Below are 21,241 nucleotides of genomic sequence, written 5' to 3'. Positions count from 1 at the left end.
AAGCAAGCTGCTCATTTTCAACATGCTTGTGATTAGGAAAAAGGAGATGAAGAAATCAAGAAAGATAAAATTTAATGCATGTGTACTGATTGAACTGCTACCAATTAGAAAAGGAACAAACTGACTTCACAACTGGAAGATTATTTCTTTATTACTCGCTTTGACTTTCTAATTTGCTCAGTTTGGAGAGCACACATACCGACAAGAGCTGCCTTATTTCTGATTGTATGGCCTTTTTCAATTCCAATGCACCTCAATACCTCAGCAAGCTGAGCTGCTACACTTGGCTAAAGAAGCCTCAAAATACGATTAAAATGCCTTTTGCAGAAATTTTAAAAAATACCCAAAATGAACAAATACAATTGTGAAAGACTCTCATTTTTGATGGCAACTTTTACAAAGTACAGGAGGCTCAGTCCTGAGCCTGCAAGACTGGAAGCACTTCAAAGGTGTCAGTTGAAACAGTTAATAGGGAGCTGACAGAATTGGAAACTGCAGCCTAAAACCTTTCCCAGACTTCTTCATCTGTATTAACTGATAATCAAATAATTTACACCACTACAAATAAATAAATAAATACTGTGATTTTAACAGATGCACTCTGACATGTGTTATGAGGGGTATTTTACTGCAGATTTTGTTACCTTGCAAGAAACTTTTCCTGTAAATCTGTATGCCATCTGTGGTCTTATTCCCACTGTTTTTTTGAACAAGTAGACCAGTAATGTTGTCCATGAGGATAAGATCTGTGATGTTTGTTGAGAGCAATGTGTTGGTGTTATTAATAACAAGTGTAATGTATGCAGTTTGAGGGTCATGTTCAACATCCACCTGAAATCAGAAATATTAGTATTAATGGTGCAAGGCGGCTGTATGTGCATCTTAACAGCAAAATTCATAGCCTTGATTACAAATAAAACTTCATTATAAGTGTAAACTTATTTTCTGAAGGTATTCTAAGTGATCTGCAAATGAAATTACACTCAGTTTGATCTCACACTCCCAGTGAGATTTTAGTCTTTGGTATGTCAAGCTGTTGCTTGGAGACAGCAGCAGAAAGCCAGAAGGTGGAAACTCAGCTCATACAGGACCAGAAGCGTAATCAAATTCTGAATATCCCCGTGATACTGCATACAACACAAAACTGGATCATAACTTTATAACCAGAGTTTGGAAAATTCTTAAATTTGTACCTTGTACCACAAGGATATTTCTTTTGCAAGCTTCCTCACTACAGAGTAATTCTCTCCATGCAGTTTTGGTCTCTATTTTCCTTTCTTTCATAGCAACCCCATTCTCTGAAGGATGCCAGCTGTCTGGACTTGCCCTTCCTACAGGAGGGCAGATGGAGCCACCAACGAACTTGGGAGTTCACGGCTCTGCTTCCAATTAGCAGTGATGGTCACAGACTAATCACCAATCTCTAGCAACATTCGCTCATGTGATTTCATTTATTTATTCCATTAAGCCTTTAAGTCTCATTGAGCAATTATACCCTCTAAATGAAATTACTCTGAGCACAGAGTAGCTTATTGACCTCTCACCTTCCAAACTGCCTTCCTCTGTAACTCATATGAAACCAGAATTGTCTAAACCTTTATAGGATCTATAATAATGTGGTGATCTATAGTATATTCATGATGATTTATGAGGTTTCAAATAATGACAGTAAAATAATAGTCCTTTAACTGACAGAATTATGATTCAGGTCGAACCTTTCTCTTTTTAGATCTTCCTTTTAAGGAAATGTCTACACTGTATCTGGACACCAGCAAATATAAAATAATAAAACAGTCCTCATGAAAAATGAGTTCTAAAAATATGAATTGTGATAGACTTCAGAAATCACACCAGAGTTCATGGTATCCATAGGGTTCAATACATGTAGCTATTGTGCACTGATCTCTGCATTTCATACTAATTCAGCATAGAACCAGATGACAGTTTCAGAAATTAAGGGACAAAATTCCCAACTATTTATTGTACTAGAAGCTGCAAGCAATGTATAAAAATGTGTGAATTAATACATGCATAAAAATAGGCTTAGTTATCTTTCCAAGGAAACCATTGCCAACATCATATGCTTGTAAATCATGAGTTATACCCCAACTTCTGAGAGTTAAAATCATCAAGTATTAAAGATGTGTTATATGTTGGTCAGATTTTCTCTCTCCTGATTTCTAAACTGCCATGATGCAGTCAAGATGCCTTTCAACATTTCATGTGCAATCACAAAGGCTAGATACTTGCTTTAAAAAGCAAAATCAAAACGAAACAAGAAAGAAGTTTCAAAACCCTATCTCTCATTAATACTAAATCCATGTTTTTCATTTCTTATTTTTGACTGGCAATCAGACTTCAGCTCAACTGCAAAGCGGTTGAAAGAATTCAGATTTTTTTCACCCTGAAATCAGCAGATGAGAACCAAGCAACAGGTATGGTTTGACTGCTCCTAGAAAGAATTCCTCTACACAGTGCTGCCACTGTGATCAGTGACCACTGGTTATCTTCTTTAAGTTGCTCCTCTAATTTGCTGGATGATGTTTTTTCTTGCTTTTGGAGTGTTGAAGTGCCCCATGTGTGTCATCAACCCCTGCAAGAGATCTCACTTCAGGTACCTGGGAGAGTGGCATGAAAGAACGACAGCAAGAGCATGGACCCAACAGGAGAAAAGAGAGGAGGAAGGAATTGCCACGGAAGTTGAAAGGAATGGAGGATCATTGCTACGAATAATTTAGAACAACTAGAAACAGGAAAGAAAGGAGAAAAAAAGATTATAGGATCATTGATAATCTCCAATGCATGAATGCTTAAGAGATAAAGAAACAAGACAGGTAAAAGTGTTAGAAGACAAGTAATTAAATTTAAAGATTTATTTCAACTCTGCTAAGGATTATTGTCACTGTGAAGTACTGTTACAGAAAAGTTCACGTCATACTATCGAATGAAGCTCTTGAAGAAACACATTTCTGGGAAGAAGGAAGACAGTGGGTGCAGGAAGCACTGGCAAAATTTAAACACCTCAGTTTCAATAAGGCTATTTCTACATTACAATGTTGGAAAGATCCTGAATCCAAGAAGCAAACATAAGACACCTCCATGCTTTGAGGAGCAACTCATTGCAGGAGGTGGAAAATGTGCAAAATTCACTTTTTTCTATTTAAAACAGCTAAAGAGCACCATATGGCCAGTCTGTCTCTTAGTATGAAAGCATTTGTTCACTTTAAACAGGACTGAAGCAGAAGACAAGGCAGGCCAAGGAAAATTAAATGTGAACTGCATTTGTAGGTGAAAGACAATCACATATAATTGTATAGTTTTCAGTAATTTACAACAAATAGCACTACAAAAGTATTTTCTGATAAATACAGCATCTACAACAGATTACCTTTAATCTCCTACAGCAGTTATTTTGCAGCTTTTAATGAGCCTGTGTGAGGCTGTGCTATAAACAGCAGAAAAAACAACATGAGACTGTTTCAAGGTCTGTTCCTGAGAGGCTCTGGTATAAAAAATTCAGATAGAAAAGCAGAAGATTTCATGTTACTACTTTTTATGTCTGAAATGCTTACTATTCAGCCTCATTAATCATTATATGCTGCCATTTCAATAACAACATTAGAGGTAATTAGCACCATGAGATGTGATGCATATTCATTCTTCTCTACACAGCTGATCTGGTGAAGGTTATAATGTCACTTCTTCTGTATTGGTTACTGAATCCTCTGCCCTCATAGGCACCATTTCAGTGGCTGAATTCAGACTGATCCTAAAGTTGGATTCCTACCAACAAGAGAAATGTAAGAAAACTTACCATACCACATTTCTGAAGGGTTATTCCAAATTCAGAAGACACTGACATATTGGACATATCTTCAGGCTATGGAGGAAGGGAAAAATCTACATAGTGTATGAAAACACAATTCAGAAACTTCAGCAACAAGTTAAATTATATAAATAAATAAATAATTTAAAAAACATTTAGAGGTACCAATCGTCTTCGAATTTAGGAGTTTTATTATGCCAACACTTTAATCTTTTTTCTAGTCCAAATGTGCAGAAACTACTTATTCCCACAAGTAATTATTAGAATCTTAATTGATATATTAATCTTTTGACTATCACAATTCACAAACAAAAAAAAAACAATATGCATGAAGTTCATCAGACTATAAAGATTCTTTTCATCACTGTCTCTCAGAATTTGCACAGCAATCACACAGCTGTACCTGTCACAGGAATTCTTTGCAAGTCCCAAAACTAGTTGGTGTTGCTGAAGTCATGTCAAATGAACACAATCATCTGAGACAGAACCAGAAATGTGCTAACTGGACAGTAAATTCCCAACATTCAGTTTTTACAGAATTGCTACAACCCTTACAAATACGGAAACTGGCAAGCCATCTTTTACTGACCGGAAGGTGGCTAACGTCAGACTCCCGTTTGAACAGCACCTTCTTCGTCCAAGAGGGTATCAAGGCAAACAGCGAATGGCTCCACTGGCTGTCCGAGGCTGCAGAGGTCAAGAGCTGCTGAGGGGCTTTGCTTGCCTGTATGACCACAGGTAAGGGCACTGCTGAAAACCAAGGCAACATTCAGCATTACAGCTAAGGCTGGGTCCTGCATGGCAGCCACTTGGTGCAGAGTCCAGCCAGGGAGGGGGCTCATGGCACCAGTGCTCTGTGCACAGACAGAGCCAGATTCTCTCCCTCTCAGCATTCAAAATCATGACAAGCAACAGAGACTGAGGCCAGCCAGGAAACAGAGATGAGATTTATCCTACAAAACCTAGCAGGAGTCAGAATAAAACTGTTTCCTCCCTAAGGAACTCCCATATACCCCACAGAAAACTTCTTGCCATTTAAATGTAAAGCATATAATGCATGAATTAAAAGGTTTAAGCCATAAGTCAACTGTTAATATTTTCAACACAAAGAAACTTCCAGCAAAGCATAGAGAATTCAAACAATCCACAGTGTGAGTGGCATCAGTGCTAAAGGTGTTCTGCTTCAAAAATGCAGCCTTCCAATTAAGCATTGACCTTGCCAATACATATTCAGAACTGAAATACTTCTAAATTGAGGATGGGTCTCAGTTACATTTCAGTTGAAGTGCCATCAAATCGAATGCTCATAAATTTAGTAATAAGCAATATAAATGCTAGCTTATACTCTTAAATTTTTATGAAAGATTAGTCAGTGATATTACACAAAGTAACAGGCATAGTTTTGAAATCATATCATTTTGATCTACGAAAGTAAAAGCACTTATGACATTAATAAAAGAAGCTTATACTAAAAATAAATAATATGTTAAATTGCTAAAAGTAAAAGCTGCTGAATTAAGAGGAATATGTTATGAAAATTTAAAATGATAGCTGGTTGTCTATGTTCAAATAAGGTTTTTTTCATTTTTTGCTTAATATTATCCTCATTTATTACTTATTTTTAAATCAATTTTCAGCACTACACATTAAAATGAACAAAAAGTCCCATTAAAAAGGCAAGTAATTTTTTGAAATTACTTTTCTATGAAAAAGCCTATTACATATTAATAAAATATGAAAAGGTGAAGACACTAAAATCTCATCAATATGAGCAGTAACAGTTTTTTTGAAAAGCTACTGTTTTGTAAGAATAATATAGAGAAACACAATTAGTTGCAAATAGAAAACCATGGACAGAGCATTCAGAACTGGACCCCGAAAAGGAGCCTTCAAGCATTAATGCACACGAATCACTGAAAATAATTCTGTTAACATAATGAATGAGGTGCAATCCTGTTGCTTACAAAACCCAGGTGGACACGCACTGGGGAAGTTTCCCTGTCTTCCCATGTTTATTTGGAAGGGAGTAGCATATACTTGACAAAATTGTGAATATACAGGCCAGGGAAAGTTGGTGTCTGTATTTTATGACCAGTTTTACTTCACTTCTCTAAGTTTTACTTAAGTATTTAAACCACTGTTAAACAATGTGACAGGCTGACTAATGTAGGGACTGTAAAAACAACATGGCAAACTCGGTGAGAACAGGAACATGTAGAATTACAATAAATATCCACGTATCTTTGGGGTTGGAATTTTTTCAAGACAGTCATGCATGGCTTATTTCAATTTCAAGATTAAGCAATGGTGCAAATCACTCAGAATGAAACCAGTGCTGAATTTTCAGTGCAGTACAAACCTGCTAAATACCAATTTGAGCTCACCTAGCCGTGACACTCCCTAGCAGATCCAAATATACTGTATCTCACCTCCAACAACTTTAAACCTGTTTCTGACTACTGAATCAAGCCTCTTTGCAGTTTTGTATAAATATATTCATACACTGAAAAATATTAATTTTATATATGCTGTGTCTCTCATACATTAATGCAACTGTCATGCCATTCCTATGAAAGTGGGACACCAATTCTCCTTTTTGTTTTCTTGACTACAGGAAATGCACTTTCCTTTACAGAAAACAGAATCCCTGAATGAGCTTCTTTGTAGGGCTTTGTAAGTCAGAAGTCAAAATGACAAAATGTATGAACTCTGTTGAGCAACTACTACCTTTAAAATGCTTCTTGTTTAGCAGATGATTTCCTTCTGAATTTGGGAAGAGGGCGGTCAGCCAACAAGAAGTGTGCAATTGCTTCATAGGGTATCTTTTGATCTTGTGTCCTGTGCAGTGTAACATCTCCATGAGCACACCCAGCTGCACTCTACATGTGACAGCAAAGCCTGATACTCTCCTTCTAAAGAGTATCAAGTCCACAATAACCAATTTAATTAACTGATCATGTTCCCTGACTCTGAATGAATCTCTGTATTACTAATTACACAGATGAGTCTGTTTTCAAGCCGTGCTTTGTCATCACTTACAATCCCAAGATAATGTTCCCAAGTCCCACCAGGAGTCTCCAGGCATGCTATTTGGCTGCTCCATCATCAGTAGCTGAAGTAGTTGAACTTTTTAATGTTAAGCAGCCTCAACATTGATGATGATGACAAGGATGTTTCTGCAAATCCACTTGTATATTCCCAGTGGAAGGTTTTGCTTAAACAGATTCAACCAGTAAAATGCATGTCCATACAGCAACTTGTGCCACTGCTTTTCTCCAGAATTTTTCTCATCCTTCCTATTAATTTTTAACATTATAGGCTGTTCTATAATACTCTGGATCCACTGCCAGTAAAGCTGCACTTTTCTGTGGCATTTTTGTTTCTAGTATTGACTGTCAATTAAATTAAATATTTTTCTGATCCACACATATTTAACTGTCATTGGAACAGCTAATCTACAAGAACTTAACTGCATTTCCACATAACTTGCTGCATACTCAACATCAGCAACATAACTGTATTTATCAATTCACCTACTGTCTCTTTTCAGGTAAGTACCTATTGTAGATGTAGGATTGTAGATGTCTGCTGGGTGCTTGAAAAGCTGGACTCTAAATATCTGAGAAAGGAATACAGGCATAATACATTCTGTCTTTTTCACATATATTCTAGATTTCTGTTCTGAAACTTTTTTTTTAACAAATAGATTCATCAGACTTTGGAAAATACTTGACTGCTAAAACCTTTCACTTTGGCTTTCTTTTGGATGCTGCTCAGAAGTGCAATTTGTTTCTATGGTGCCATCAACAGTGCCCCTCCAGAGGTGCATCCCAGTTCTGACAGTGACTCTGAGGTCTCCTTGTTCCTTCTACCCTTTTCTTCCTATAGCTTCAGTCTCGGTAATTTTTCTGGCTGTTTTCAGAAAAGTCATTATCAGGCTGCAAGGTCATAATTTTCATTGGTTTCTAAATGGCAACGATTCCCACCCCTTTTTGAAAGAAAATCTCTGCAACGCAGAGGAACAGTTTCAGCTTTCCACACAGCACAAGCAGTCCCCTCTCAGCTGGGCTTGCCAGGCTGCCACCAGGCACTCCCTGACTACAGCACCTCAGGCCAAAACATTTCCCAGCAAGCAAACTGCCAGAGCATGGGGCTTCATCTGGGGCTTTCCTGTAAACATCTCCAAAGATGCCAAATCAAACAGTTCATCAAAGAAAGACAGTAATTTCCCTTTCTTTTGAGATGTGAGACAATATCATAATCTTTAAGAAAAAAATTTCTTTGTTTTCTTTTTTTTTAATTAAAAATTTCCCTGTTTTACAAGGCATTATCAAGCTGTTAAATATTTTATCTTACTTTTAATTAGCACATTAATAAAACATTTACCCATGATTTAATTCTACATAAACCCTATATAAACACATACGTCAGAATCCTGTCTTAAACTGCATATTCCTAGCTAATTACCAGTGCTGGTAGGTAGATCTTGTATTGAATTTCAAAATGGAAACACAGAAAAAATATTAGTATAGCTGCAACAGCTGGAATATTGGTGTAACTTTTACCTCTCACATTCCTGTAGCACGCACAGTTGATCAGAGCAGTCTCTGCTACTAAATGTTCAATTTTCTTTGCTGTTCTCCCTAGGTCATTACTTGCCACTTCAACTTTGTGCACTATTGCCTTGGGTGGTGACATATTGCTCTTCTGGGCTTCCAGCTGCCACACTCAAGGCATGGGCAATATGCTTAGGAAGGAGAGCTCCCCAGTGTGGTGGCAGTGGATCTGTGTTCATACAAACTGGGGGTAGAAGGATGGGTATTCTAAGAAAAGAAATTGTCCCCTGATCATAGTCAGCACACTGTCCTTTACTTTGAAATTAGCTCTGTGTAAGGACATGGACCTGGCACAGCACAAGCCTTGACCACTGGACTCAGGGGGCTGAGTCCTGAACGTGTCAGTGGCATGGACCACCCACCATTAGAACAGCACATAGAATATCACAATAGACGTTAAGGTGAAGGTTACTCTTGCAACAGCAACTAAATAGGATAAGAGAAAATTGAAATCATCTTACAATAGGTTTACATCAAAAACTCCAGTATGTCCTTAAGGCTCCTATACCTTTACAGCCCATTCTAAGCAGTAGAATGCCAAATTATAGTAGGAAAGCAAAGACACTGACAAGTTTGTGAAATTTCAAGTTCAGAATTAAAAATGAGTAAAAAAAACCCAATTTAACTAAGATATTAATTCTAATTTATGGCTGTCATGGGCTGAATATTTCAATTCAGATTCCAGAGTCTCACTTGCTTATCCACCACAGATTTATCAGCAGAGCTTCGAAAAATTTTGCTTTATTTCAGTGGTTAAGACAGGAGTTAAATATACTCGCTTGCTATATTCTTACTATTGTTGTTCTAAATTACTCCCTGTCTTGAAAACCATCCAGGATACAAGATCCAATTTGAAGTCCTTTCAATTACACACAACAATGAACAGGCAAAGGTAGCTATTTACGGTACTCAGTTTTGAATGCTGCCATTAGCTTTTCTTGTTACAATGTCAAAGAAACTACGGGCATCAACAAGAAAAAACAAATCTACTTTCCAGGTCTGTTTTGAATAAATCAGAGCAGACTCAAATATAGCTCTCAAAAATCCACTGCGTTCCTCAGTCACAGGAATATTCTGGGGTTGTCTTTTCTCATCTTATGCAGAAACAACTCGAAAAAGCTTCCAAAAGAAACACTGAGATCAGTGTGCTGTCACAATCCATTTCACACTTCAGCACGCTGCCAGTCTCAATGACAAAGGTTTTACGCATCTCTCTGCTTTCATCAAGAACTTCTTCAGAAAAAACTGAAGAATGTAGTACTCTGATTAGGCAAATCACTAAAAAAATATGTTAAAATTGATATTTACTAGAATGGGACAGATTTCAGTTACAAAATCCAGCATATAACTCAGTGCTTGTAGCACTCATTTAACACATATATTTACCTACTAACAAAATGCCAGAATTTCACAGAATCACAATAATTGAGTTTGGAAATGACCCTTAAGATTAAGTCCAATTGCAAACCTAGCACTGTGAAGTTCAACACTAAACCACGTCTCGAAGCACACACCTTTTAAATACCTCCAGGGATGGCATGGCGACTCAACCACTTCCCTGGGCAGCCTTTTCCAATGCTTGGTAACCCTTCCCTTGTCCTGCTGGCCACACTATTTCAGCCACTTACAAAATGGTACTGCATATCAAAATCCTCAATTTTTTTTAGGGCCAGAAGGTTTTTCTTAAGTATAAAACCACACTCATTTCCTCTCTCGGTGGATGGTACATGAATAATTTGCAACCCATCACAAAGCAGGATGCACACAGCAAAGATGACATTGAATAAATACTGGAAAAAAACAAGCTCAGCAAATCTGAATTACTTGCTTTCATATTTAAATTAATAAACTCATTTGTGAATTAGCCATGGCACAGGGCAAAAAAATTAGAGGTATCTCACTTGATAACTGCTTCAAAGCATGTAATTTCTAGGCAAATGCATGTCATGGAATAATCTCTTGGGGAACCATAGTGATGGAGAGGTTTATTTAACACACTGTGTTGCCCTGTTAATGTGCTATAGGAGGACATCCTAACCTTTCAGGATATACTCATCTCTACCACACCCAGGTGAAATAGAACATTATTTATGATATATACATAGAGATTAAAGACCGGAGACTCAGAGAAACACAGTGATTTTCTCAAATTTACATAAAGAGCCTGCGGCAGTCAGCCCTCAGATGCAGCTACACCAAGCTCAAAGTGAGTTCTCTAAGTTTCAATGAGATTAGGCAACCACCACTAGAGACATTCACCATACCTGAGATCACTGACAAGAATACTTGGTATCTGCTGTGAAGTTACTAGCATCCCAGTAGTACCTCTAGACCCACTGTATCTATCATTCTTTAACCCACTGCATCTAACAGTCTTTAACAATCAGTCTTTGGTCCAGGACAAAGTGGTCCAGCCATTGCAGTTCCAGAGGTCTATAAAAATAGCTTCAAGAATAGGTATTGCAACACTGCTGGTAAAAAGCACAGGGGTTAAGCTAGCTTCTGAAAATTATCAGCTTTAAGTAGTCTGGGTTTTTCACAAACCTGGGAACTCTGGACATCAGAGGGTGCTCCCCTACAGCATTATGTTTAATACTGAAAAAGGGCTCCTCCTGAAAATGATTCAGAGCAGGGTATGAACTGAGGCCTTCTCACAAGGGCTTCATTCTAGATGAGCTGTTTAGGGAACCTAAAGCACCCTTGTTCCTAATTTCTGTGCAAACACTCCCCTATAGATCAACACTGAACTACTGAGAGTCCCACTGATGTCAGCAGGCCACCAGGGCGCAGTTCCAGGCCCCTGCTCTCCTTCACACACATGCCCTATGAGTCCTGGTACACTCAAAATGCTGAAAAGAGGCAGGAAACAGTTGCATACCTGCCATTCCTAGGCATCCCATCTCTTTCTGAAGCCACAGATCATCTTCAAAAACCTGGAAGAGAGCAATTATAAAAAAAAAATCTCTTTTCATAAATATCTATTATTGAACTTTTAAGCTAAATTTATGCTTCAATTACACAATTACACAGAACCCTATCCTACAAAGCCCCGAGTTTCTCCAAAATTAACTACCAGAAGAGACACAACTTGGCTCTAGAGGTCTCCCACAGCTTGTTAAGCAGTACGAGGCTCTGCTGCCCAGCGTGGCTATGTACACTTTGGGGCTCAAATTGTACTTGCACTTCATATTATGAGGATGAGTTCCCTGCACAATAGTGGAGCTGGGCTGGCTATTAGTCTGTTTTCATTAAATAATCTTTGCCATTTTCATAGGCATATTTGAGGACACAGGAAAATCTGATCACTAGGAGACAGCAGGAACATGTCCACATTAGATGATCAAGTCCACTGACATTACACTCATTTTTCCTCCAGAGAACTACACCGAGACTTTCAAAGGGACAACATGCTAAAACTGCAGCTTGCAAGGCAATCTGTGACAGCCTCTTGCCTGTGCCTGGACCACAGAGACTGCTACAGAAATCACAGCTCAAAACATCAGTAGAAGAAACCAGTGTTTCTAAGGAGTTTTATTGCCCAGTGTTTTAATCAAGATTTGTAGTCATAAAAGTTCTTGTTTATCAAAGAGTCTTCCTTGCAGAAGCTAACAGAGAGGTGGGAATGTGAGCTAATTATCAGGGATCTAACTGCCTGATGACATCAGCCACATTCCCTGCTTCTGTTTGCTACCAAGCACTGCATGTGAATAATGTTAAGTACTGACTTATGTCAACACCACTGATACAGTACAGCATGTTAGGGGCAATTTTCTTCTTTGCCTGCTCAGAGAATCCATCACTGATTATTGCTAGAGCTGTAACTTTAGTTACCCTTAAATGAAAATATTTCTCACTTCAGACAGGATACTTTCCCTCAATATAACAGAAAATGCAAGATATCTCACAAATTCAGACGTACCAGAAGCCCTGGGGTTTAAGGAGCCTCTGGAAAACATGTCCATACAGGATTGGAAGCAACTCTTTGACATAAAGAAGGGACTCAGAAACAAACATTAGCATGTACATGCAGCAGCTCTGAGAGACCCCAGGCACTGAGCTCTTCACTAGAGGCTATTTCCAAATTCCTTGTTGTACAGCTCTTCCTAGTCTCCAGAATTCTTGTACATAAGCTGAGGTATGGTAAAGTTCTTTAATGCCATTATTAATTTATTGTCATTGGCTAAACAATCTGTGTGACCACAAATTTTAAGCAACCATGCTCCTCAAAAACACAGAAAGAATAGGAAACTTCAGCAGCAAGCTGAAACAAAAAATTGTCTAGTGGATAAATCAGACAGAATTATTAATATTATTATTATCATAATACATAGAATGAGTGCCTTCTGAGCTAGAGGGACCCTCACAGATCATTGTGTCCTGCTCTTGAATGAATGGCCCATAAGGGGATCAAAATTGCTGTTTGTGTGCCCTTCCATCTATGCATATGGATATGCAGCAAAAGAAATCACATTAAAAGGGTATCAATCCCTGCCAGGCATTTCTAGAGCAGTGCAGGGCCCTCTCTGCATCAAGGCAATGTGTACCAGCCCACTAAATTGATGAAACAGCAGTTTAGAACACTGATGAAAATGTAGACCATCAATATGGTCTTTTATGTTAAATGCAATCTTGTTTATAAATATAAATCCCAAATATTACTGTTATGCATTAAATCAGTATATATATGAATTTCAGTGTTGGATGTCAACAGCTGCATTGTGAGCCTGCAACAGAAGTTGGCCATGGTTTAAGCATGTATAAAGACATGCTAAAAATGTGGCTTTCTACCTAACAAGCTTTATTTCCTACTTTCTAGGAAATCAGTACACAACTGGCTTCTGATTTCCACAGGCCTCAGGTTTTTAGTCCTGTGTGGTTTTACAAAATATAGCCTGAGTATTCAGCAGAAATCTTCCACTCTGCTGCAGAGTGCATCTACAATACCAGAAGACAATAGGCTCCAAACCAGCAAAAAATGCCAATTCCATGGACCTGCACTTACGTCATGCTTCAAAAGTAATTAATTTAATGCAATAATATTGTCAGGAAACTTCTCCCCAAGTTTTACACTAATTTATTCTTCTGGTAAAGTAAGTTGGTGTGCTGTTTGTGATTTTGTGTGTGTGAGGGGGGTGCTCCTGATTTTGAGGGGGTTTTGTTTGGTTTTTTTCCTGCAATACTATTTCCTGTTTATTAGTCTTTCTGTAATCCTACCAACAAACTACATTTGTGACTCACTCTAATCCCCACTGCACAATAAGGTGTGGGCAAAAGATAACTATGTCAACACATCTTGAGACGGCTTGACAGATACAAACCTAGATAAGGAGAAAGAATGAACATAAAAGCTCCATCCTAAAGCTACTGCACTCCTCACGGGAGACTGACACCACTGAGCAGAGGTGCTGTGACCAGATAAACACCAAAGGCCTCTGCTCAGAAGCACAGACGCTAGGGCTGGAGATCACCCAGTCCAATCCCTTGCCAAAGCAGGGTCACTTAGAGCAGGTGACAGGAACACAGGTGGGACTGGAATGTCTCCAGAGAGGGAGACTCCAAGACTTCTCTGGGCAGCTGTGCCAGTGCTCTGCCACCGTCAATGAAAAGAAGTTCTTCATGTCGAGGTGAAACTTCTTGCGTTTTACTTTATGGCCATTGTTCTTGTCTTGTCCCCGGCTACCACTGAAAGGAGTCTGGCACCATCCTCTTGACAGCCACCTTTGAGATATTCGTATGTATCAATGAGATCCCCTCTCAGTCTTCTCTTCTATAGACTGAACAGGCCCAGCTCCCGCAATCTCTCCCGGTAAGAGAGATGCCCCGCACCCCTCATCGCTTTCGTGGCCCTCTGCCGGACCCTCTCCGGCGTACTGAGGACCCTGTCCAGAAGCTGTCGGCTCCCTCCCCAGGCCGGCGCCTGGCAGCTTTCCGGGCCGCTGCCCCCGGCCGCAGTGCCGGGGAGGCGGCCGCTGCCCAGCCGGGCCCCGCTCCCGAGCACAGCCCGCCGCGGGGGCTGCTGCACCGTCCCGCGGGCCTGCCCTGAGCCCGCCATCCACCGCCGCGCCGAGGGGCCGCTCACCACCCGCACACCGCGGGCACAGCGCTTACCCCAGCCGCCGTCCGACCGCAGGGCTCCGGGGGCGAGCCCCGCCCGGTGCCCGCTGCCAGGGGCTGAGCGGGCGCGGAGGGGAGCAGCGCCAGCAGCAGCCCGGCCAGCGGCCACCGCATGGCAGCAGGCGGACCCTCCGCGGGTGCGGACGGCGCCGCGGAGATTTCTCCAGGCGTCGCCCCGAACCAGGCCCGGCCTCAGCCGCCGCATCCACCCGCCATCGGTCTCCTCCCACCGCGGCGGGGGCGGGGGTAGAGGGCCCCCGAGCAGCGGGACCTCCCCTGCGCCCTTCCCTCTCCTCGCCGCGGGCCGGGCCCCGCGCGATGGCGGCGGTCGGTGGTTGTCTGCGGGCCGTAGGGCTGCAGTTTTGGGCGGACTCGCTGCAGGCTCTGCCCGCCCTGCTGGCTCCTGCCGCGCTGCTGGGGCTGCTGCTGGGCGCCGCCGCCGCCGCCCTGCTCTGCCGCTGCGCGCTCGGGCCGCGCCGGGGCGGAGAGGTACGCGGGGCCGGCGGGGAGGGAGGCGCGGGCCGGCCGCGGGCCAACAGCTCGGGGAGCAGGAGCGCTTTGCGAAGGTTTGGAGGGCGGAGGGCCCGGGAGGGGTCGCCTGCCGGCTTTGCCCGCTGCACCGGACAGCCTGGGCTGCGCTCTGCAGCGGGGGTAGGTGGGGAGCGCGTAATGCCTGCCACACCTCTGCTGGAAAGGATTTCACTGCTTCCATTTAGTAGTTGTTGAAAGAAATGGACTAACTCTAAAAGGAGGCCGGTGAAAGGGTTTACGTGTTCTGAGTGTTGCCCCTCTGGCCTGTATCTCTAACATGTGACCTGCAAGTTGCTTCTCGCAAGCACCGCTTCTTGTACGAGGCAGTGTTGCTTTTGGGGATAATGGAAGATGTACCCGGTTTGCAGAAGCTTTGTGAGATAATTGAAAATAAACGCTAATTTCCACCTTAAACCAGTAATCTTATTTCCGAAGTGTTTTACAGACTTTTCCGAAGTTCATGTTACAACACAGCACAGAGTATTAGTACTAGCTCGCAGCATTCACTTTGCACTGAGGGTATGCACATGGACACCTAAAGAAGTATCCTGAGCACTGCTGACGGTTTGCTTGATGCCAAACTAACAGGGTTTTCTAAAGTGTGTGATTTTGTTAATAACATACTTGTTGTTCTCTTTTAAGTACTGTGGTTCGTATCTCTTTATTTCATAATGTTTGTTTGGGCTCGGAGATTGCAGAGGCAGCACACACCCACCGAACCAGGCCAGCACCCATCTACCAGGCAGATACATTTTCTGAGAATTGTTATTGATTTATGCTTTATTCTCCCATCATGCTGGACTGACTGGATGTAGCAGTGGTTGGTGCTGGCACATTGGGGGGATTTGGAGCCCTGCAGAGAGTTCTGCCAGCCTGCAAGTGCGGGGTCTGGTCCAGCTTGGCTTTTCACCACACCTTTTCTCAGCTGTAACAGCTCTGCTGCATGTGTGTACCTGCTAGTGTTGAGAATCATTAAACATTCCATAGGAGACAAATTCTCTAGTTCCCAGCTGCTTTTAAGTTGGAGGATTGAAGCTCTGTTTGAAGCCAGATATTAGCCTAGTAATAAAGGCACTTCAAATGCTGGATCAATGCATCCTGTGTGAGTACAAGCCCTTCTGATTCAATTGCTCATTTTCCATGCCTTAATAGGTGTATCTTTATTGTACTGCCACTACCAACTCAAATGTAGTCATGTGCAATTTTATCCTTTATGTCATATATGTCAATAGGGAATAGAAGCTGTCAGTTCTCCCTGGTCTGGATCTTCAGATGCATTTAGATGTTTAAATGCTATTAAAATCGATGCTACTGTCATAAAAGGGTTATTTATTTTGAAAGAAAAATAAACTGCTTGCTGGTACATACAGAGCACATTGCAGGGTGGGAAGGTTGTATCCTATGGATCTTATTTCCCCAACTGAACAGGGAAACCGTAGGCTGTTCCGCTTTCCTGCTATCTGCCCCAGCAATGCTATGGAGCAAGCAGGTGCTGAACTGCACCTATTGCAGCCTTCTGTATCCAAAGTTAAAGCAGGGATAGCTTTCCTGAGTATGGTGTGTTCCATCCCAAGCAGCTAAATTATCCTCAGCATGGTAGCAGGGCAAGTACCTGGAGTCTGAAGCAGCTTTAAGCACCACAGTAAGCCAACACATTTGTTATTTAGCCTCAGATGATCACTGTTTTATAGATCACAGCCTGAGTCTGTGGGACATGGATGCATGTAGGATGCATAAGTCCTCTATTTGTTGATTTGTACATAGGATACACTGGGATAGTTTTAAGAAGAAGTCTTTACCATAGTAAAAAATAAATTACAAAATTGCTGAGGGAGATTTGTAGCAGTTCTTATAAGTGGATTTTTAGGAACCAGCATCTGCACTTCAGCACATCTAAGAGACTAACCCAAAAATATAATCTGAATTATTGCACCATCTAAGATCCAGAGAGGTGACAGAGGCAAGTCATAGAGGATTAAGTGTGTTCCAAAGCCGGGCTGTTCTCTGTATTCTGTGAAAATGGACTACTTTACATACCAAATGGCCAAATAATTTAAGGCAAACCTTTCCATGAGTGACATGCATAGTGGCTGCAGCTGTATCATTAGACTACATCAAAAAGTAATCGGTGGATTGAAAACTGGAAACATAATGTAAAAAGTAGGCTACGTAGTGTGGCTGCTATCTTTTCCTTCACTAAGAAAATAATCCTTCCAATGCTGTGTTTGGAGGGAGGCACATTAGTGCTGTTTTCTCTATAGTGTGTAAGGAAGATCATGTGTAGCAGGAGGTTTCATGTCCACTCAGTATCTGTGTCCCTACCAGTGGCTTTTTGTGTTTGTGAAGTGAGGCCAATAATATGGGCTGCTTTTGGGGAAGGAAGGTGATGAACATTTTCTGATAGTTACTTCTCCCTGACAGGAACTTCCGCACACATAAAGCTTAATTTAGGATGTTTGTCTCATGGTCATGGACAAAAAATACTTGGCATTCTCTTTATTGCTGGTAATTATAGACAATTTTAGTTAACTTGCTGTAATTGAGATGTTTGAGCTCAGACCATGAGGTTGACTCCATAATCTGTAGTATGACATTTTGAGAGAAGATGGATTGATTTGAGATGTTCACAGCCTCTTAAAACTCTTTTAGATTAAAATTCTACTTCTGGAATGACAAATTTAAAAGTTCATTAATTTTAATTATTATTTTCTGAATATGTAAAATTTTCATTCATTTTCAGATTGTTTTTTTTCCAAAATTTTCAACTAATACTGGAATAATTTTCATGATGAAGACATGAATGTATCCAGGCTGCTGTAGAAGATGTTTCCAGTTTACCTGCATGATCTCAAGTGTTGCATTTTATGTTTTCTCTTGGAATTTCAGAAAGATGATTCTCAAAGACTTCTGGAAAGCTTCAGTGCTGATGAAAAAGAGCAGACGCTCATGAAAAGTAAAGCAGAGCCCTATACATCAAAAGAGGAAATGGTGCTGGAGGTAAAGCTCTGCTCTTACAAGTGGATGTCCATTTTGCTGCTTGTAGCAGTGAGCATGTTTAGGGCCTGCTCCAAATTGTCTTAATTTTAGTGGGTTTGGAGAGAGACTTTAAAAAGTGTTCAGAAAAAGTGTAAGATGGAGAGTGGGAGTTGATTGCTGCTTATGAATGCAACCATTTCGAGCACTTATTCCCCTTATGAATTCCATTTCTCCTGGGGCACCCTTTGGATATTTTAATCAAGATTCTGAGTTCTTTTTGGACAAAGACTTCTTTGCTTTCATCTCTATGTTGTCCTTAGTTTCAAAAGGCTGATGGGATAAGTTAGCAATATTAACATAAGAAAAAGTTTGTAAGGACTAAAAGACCACTGTGGTGAGCTGGGATTCAAAGACAATTAGAGAATTTGTGGAAAAAAGTAGAAATATAAGCTTAACAACCCACTCTCAGTGAAAACATCAAGTAACTTAAGTACTTTTTTTTTGATAATCCCTAAATAACTGAAGAACCAGTCCTATGTAGTGTTTAGATCACTATCTTTTACCCAAAGCTAATTTGACTGGTCTTGCTGAAGCTAAAGATTGTGATTTAAACTGCTTATTTAAAAATGTGCAGTTCAGCTGACACATTCAGTCTATTATACATAAATTAAATACATGGATAAAATGTCAGTCATAACCAGCCAGTCTAGTGTTTAGTTTGTAACAAGAACTGATTTCAAGAAAATGTTATTGTTAACATTTAAACTGTTGGTTTAAATCCTGACAGGTGATGAATCTTCATTTCATCTTTGTGATCAGAAATGGTGACAAAACATGCGTGGTTGGTCATTTTGCTTGAGTTAAAGTAGAATATAACAATTGAGCATGGATTAGGTTATTTTTTGAAGTGTAAATGTTGTGGGAGAGCTTACACAATTTTACATCTTTATGCTTATTACCAGTGTTTTTGAAATGGGATCACAGTCTTTTAAAGGTGATAATTCACAACTATATCCATTTCCATAACTTGGCACATTTATAAGAAATTCAGAGGTATCCTTGTTATTTGAGGGGGCTTTCTCCCACCTATCTGTCTAACTACTGATCTAACTACTGAAATTATATGTATTTTTTTCTACTAATTTGTTCCAATTTCCAGAAGCTTTTGCTGTTACTAGCATCAAAATGATATTTTATGAAGAAGCATAGATGGAAAATGCTTTTAATTAGGTTAGAGCACTTCAGAAAAACAAGTATTTTCATTCTGAGACTTTTCACATTGCAATACCATAATTACTGTATTAGTAATAATTGTGTGTTACTTATGCCTGCTGAGAAGCAGGATGTATTAGTTCTAGCACACTGAAATAGAGCTTTCCAGCTTTGCACTGGCTGCTGTGCCTCCAGTCACTGCAGAGCAGTAGCTCTGTCCACTCCTGTCCCTGATGAGATACTGCAGTGCTGGGACTGCTCACCCGGAGCAACTTTATCAGTAAACTTTATCAACTAACCCCAAAGTGGAAATAAATGAAATGGAGATGAAAAAGTGCAGTGGTAGAAGTCCAGTGACTTAGTTTGCTCTTCTCTTTCCATTTCTGTTTTTTATACTCTGTTAGTGCTTTTATATTTCCTAAAAATAGCTGTATGAAAAAGCCTGTGTTTTGACAAATCAGAGTCTTTCATTTCATATGACAAAACCAAAAGAGATAAAATAGGAAATCCTAGTGCTTGGATTTACACATTTTATCTGCTATTTATAGCCAAACTTTTATTAAGCCATACCTAACCTCTCAAAACAAATGATGATCCCATTGTTCCAGTGTCTAGAAAAAGGCAGTAGCAGAGAGTCAGACTATGTGATACAGAAAATTTTGTGAAAAGAATTCCTTATCTATTAAATGTTCTTTAGAAAAACATTGTTATTTTCCCTAGATTTTGGGTAAGAGTTGTATTATAAAAGTTTTGCCTATTTTCTTCTGGAGAATTAAAAATAATTTGTAAGAGTGGTAATGACAAGAGTTCCCTTTTCAAGTTTTCCTACTTGGAATGAGCCTTACAAGAAGACTTCTTGCACCAAAGCAGGGACAATCAATAAACGGTTATCAATAGGAACATTTAAGTTGTTTAACAAAAAGGAAAGTGAAAGGAAAGTGAATAATTGGCACATCTGCTGCTGTTCTCAAATGGTTTTCTGTTCTTTTCCATACAGGAAAGTGAGTCTCCTCTGAACAGTAACATTGCAGCATTTGCATTAAAGGCAAAAGTGATCTATCCCATCAACCAGAAATTTAGGGTAAGGTTTTAGATTCTACTTGTAAAAATTAATGACAATCATTCTGTGTCAGAGTAAATTGTAGAGTCAAGTAATGGAAGAAAATTTACTGCCAATCTGCTTAATAGGGATCTTTCTTTTTTTTTAGTAGTCCATTGACTCAGGGCTTACATGACACAGTAAGGTGTCAGCTGCTTTCGGCTCCTCTTCATTGCTGGAACCTGCAATGCTTTACGTGGTGTCCAGTCAATTTTCACTGTCTTTAAGAGAGCTTGTCTGCCCCTTAACATTAATGGAAGTTGGATCTGTCTAAGGAGCCATAAGAAAAACACCACAAGGATCTAAAAGAGAAAGCATGCACCAAGCAGGCTAACTTCAACAGAAGAATGCTTTCCTGGGCAATGCAAAAGCCTGTCATGTATATGGAAACACTTTTGCTATGTGTACTGCTTTTATATAACTTTTCCCTTAAAAGCAAACACTGAAAATTGATGTGATGTTTGTCTCCTTATTGTGTTGTATTAACTAACCTTGTGAATTTCCTTTGACTTACAGCCTTTGGCAGATGGCTCATCCAATCCATCTTTGCATGAGAATCCAAAGCAGGCAATTCTGCCTAATCAAGTGGTGGAGACATCTATGTCAGGCAGCCTGGGATCCCTGAGCCAGGGAGACAAAGAGGACTGTAGTTCCTCCACAACAATGCATTCCACAACAAGTGATGACAGGTTTCAGGCTCGAGCCTTTCTAAAGGTGGCCAGCTTCCCTGAAGTGCTGACATGTGAGAGGTAAGTAGTAAACCTTCCCTTGTTTGGTCATTTCCTGTGTTTTCAGGACAGTCACTAAAGATGAAAGGCTGGGTATGAATGCACACATTCACCACATCAGGACAGGGTTATCTGCTTG

The 21,241-nt window shown here is 40.3% G+C and overlaps 2 protein-coding genes across 4 annotated transcripts in view; one reads left to right on the top strand and one right to left on the bottom strand.

Moving 5' to 3' along the window:
- Positions 1-14,797, bottom strand: part of EVC2 (EvC ciliary complex subunit 2) — a 61,241-nt gene extending 46,444 nt beyond the window's left edge. Inside the window, exons 1-5 of the mRNA XM_068188655.1 lie at positions 14,551-14,797; positions 11,321-11,375; positions 4,416-4,576; positions 3,815-3,880; positions 645-831 (exon numbers count right to left, since the gene is read on the bottom strand). Coding sequence (XP_068044756.1) covers positions 645-831; positions 3,815-3,880; positions 4,416-4,576; positions 11,321-11,375; positions 14,551-14,670 — 589 coding nt within the window. The 5' untranslated portion in view covers positions 14,671-14,797. The remainder of the gene's footprint in view (positions 1-644; positions 832-3,814; positions 3,881-4,415; positions 4,577-11,320; positions 11,376-14,550) is intronic.
- Positions 14,741-21,241, top strand: part of EVC (EvC ciliary complex subunit 1) — a 49,556-nt gene continuing 43,055 nt past the window's right edge. For all 3 annotated transcript variants that reach the window (XM_068188653.1, XM_068188651.1, XM_068188654.1), the window contains exons 1-4: positions 14,741-15,045; positions 17,974-18,084; positions 20,273-20,356; positions 20,891-21,123. In XM_068188653.1, the coding sequence (XP_068044754.1) occupies positions 14,875-15,045; positions 17,974-18,084; positions 20,273-20,356; positions 20,891-21,123 (599 nt within the window). In that variant the 5' untranslated portion in view covers positions 14,741-14,874. The remainder of the gene's footprint in view (positions 15,046-17,973; positions 18,085-20,272; positions 20,357-20,890; positions 21,124-21,241) is intronic.

Source organism: Anomalospiza imberbis, chromosome 4 (assembly GCF_031753505.1).
Source record: "Anomalospiza imberbis isolate Cuckoo-Finch-1a 21T00152 chromosome 4, ASM3175350v1, whole genome shotgun sequence".
In the NCBI taxonomy this organism is placed as follows: Eukaryota; Metazoa; Chordata; class Aves; order Passeriformes; family Viduidae; genus Anomalospiza; species Anomalospiza imberbis.
The sequence above is the reverse complement of the archived record's forward strand: the minus strand, read 5'-3'. Positions and strand labels throughout refer to the sequence as shown.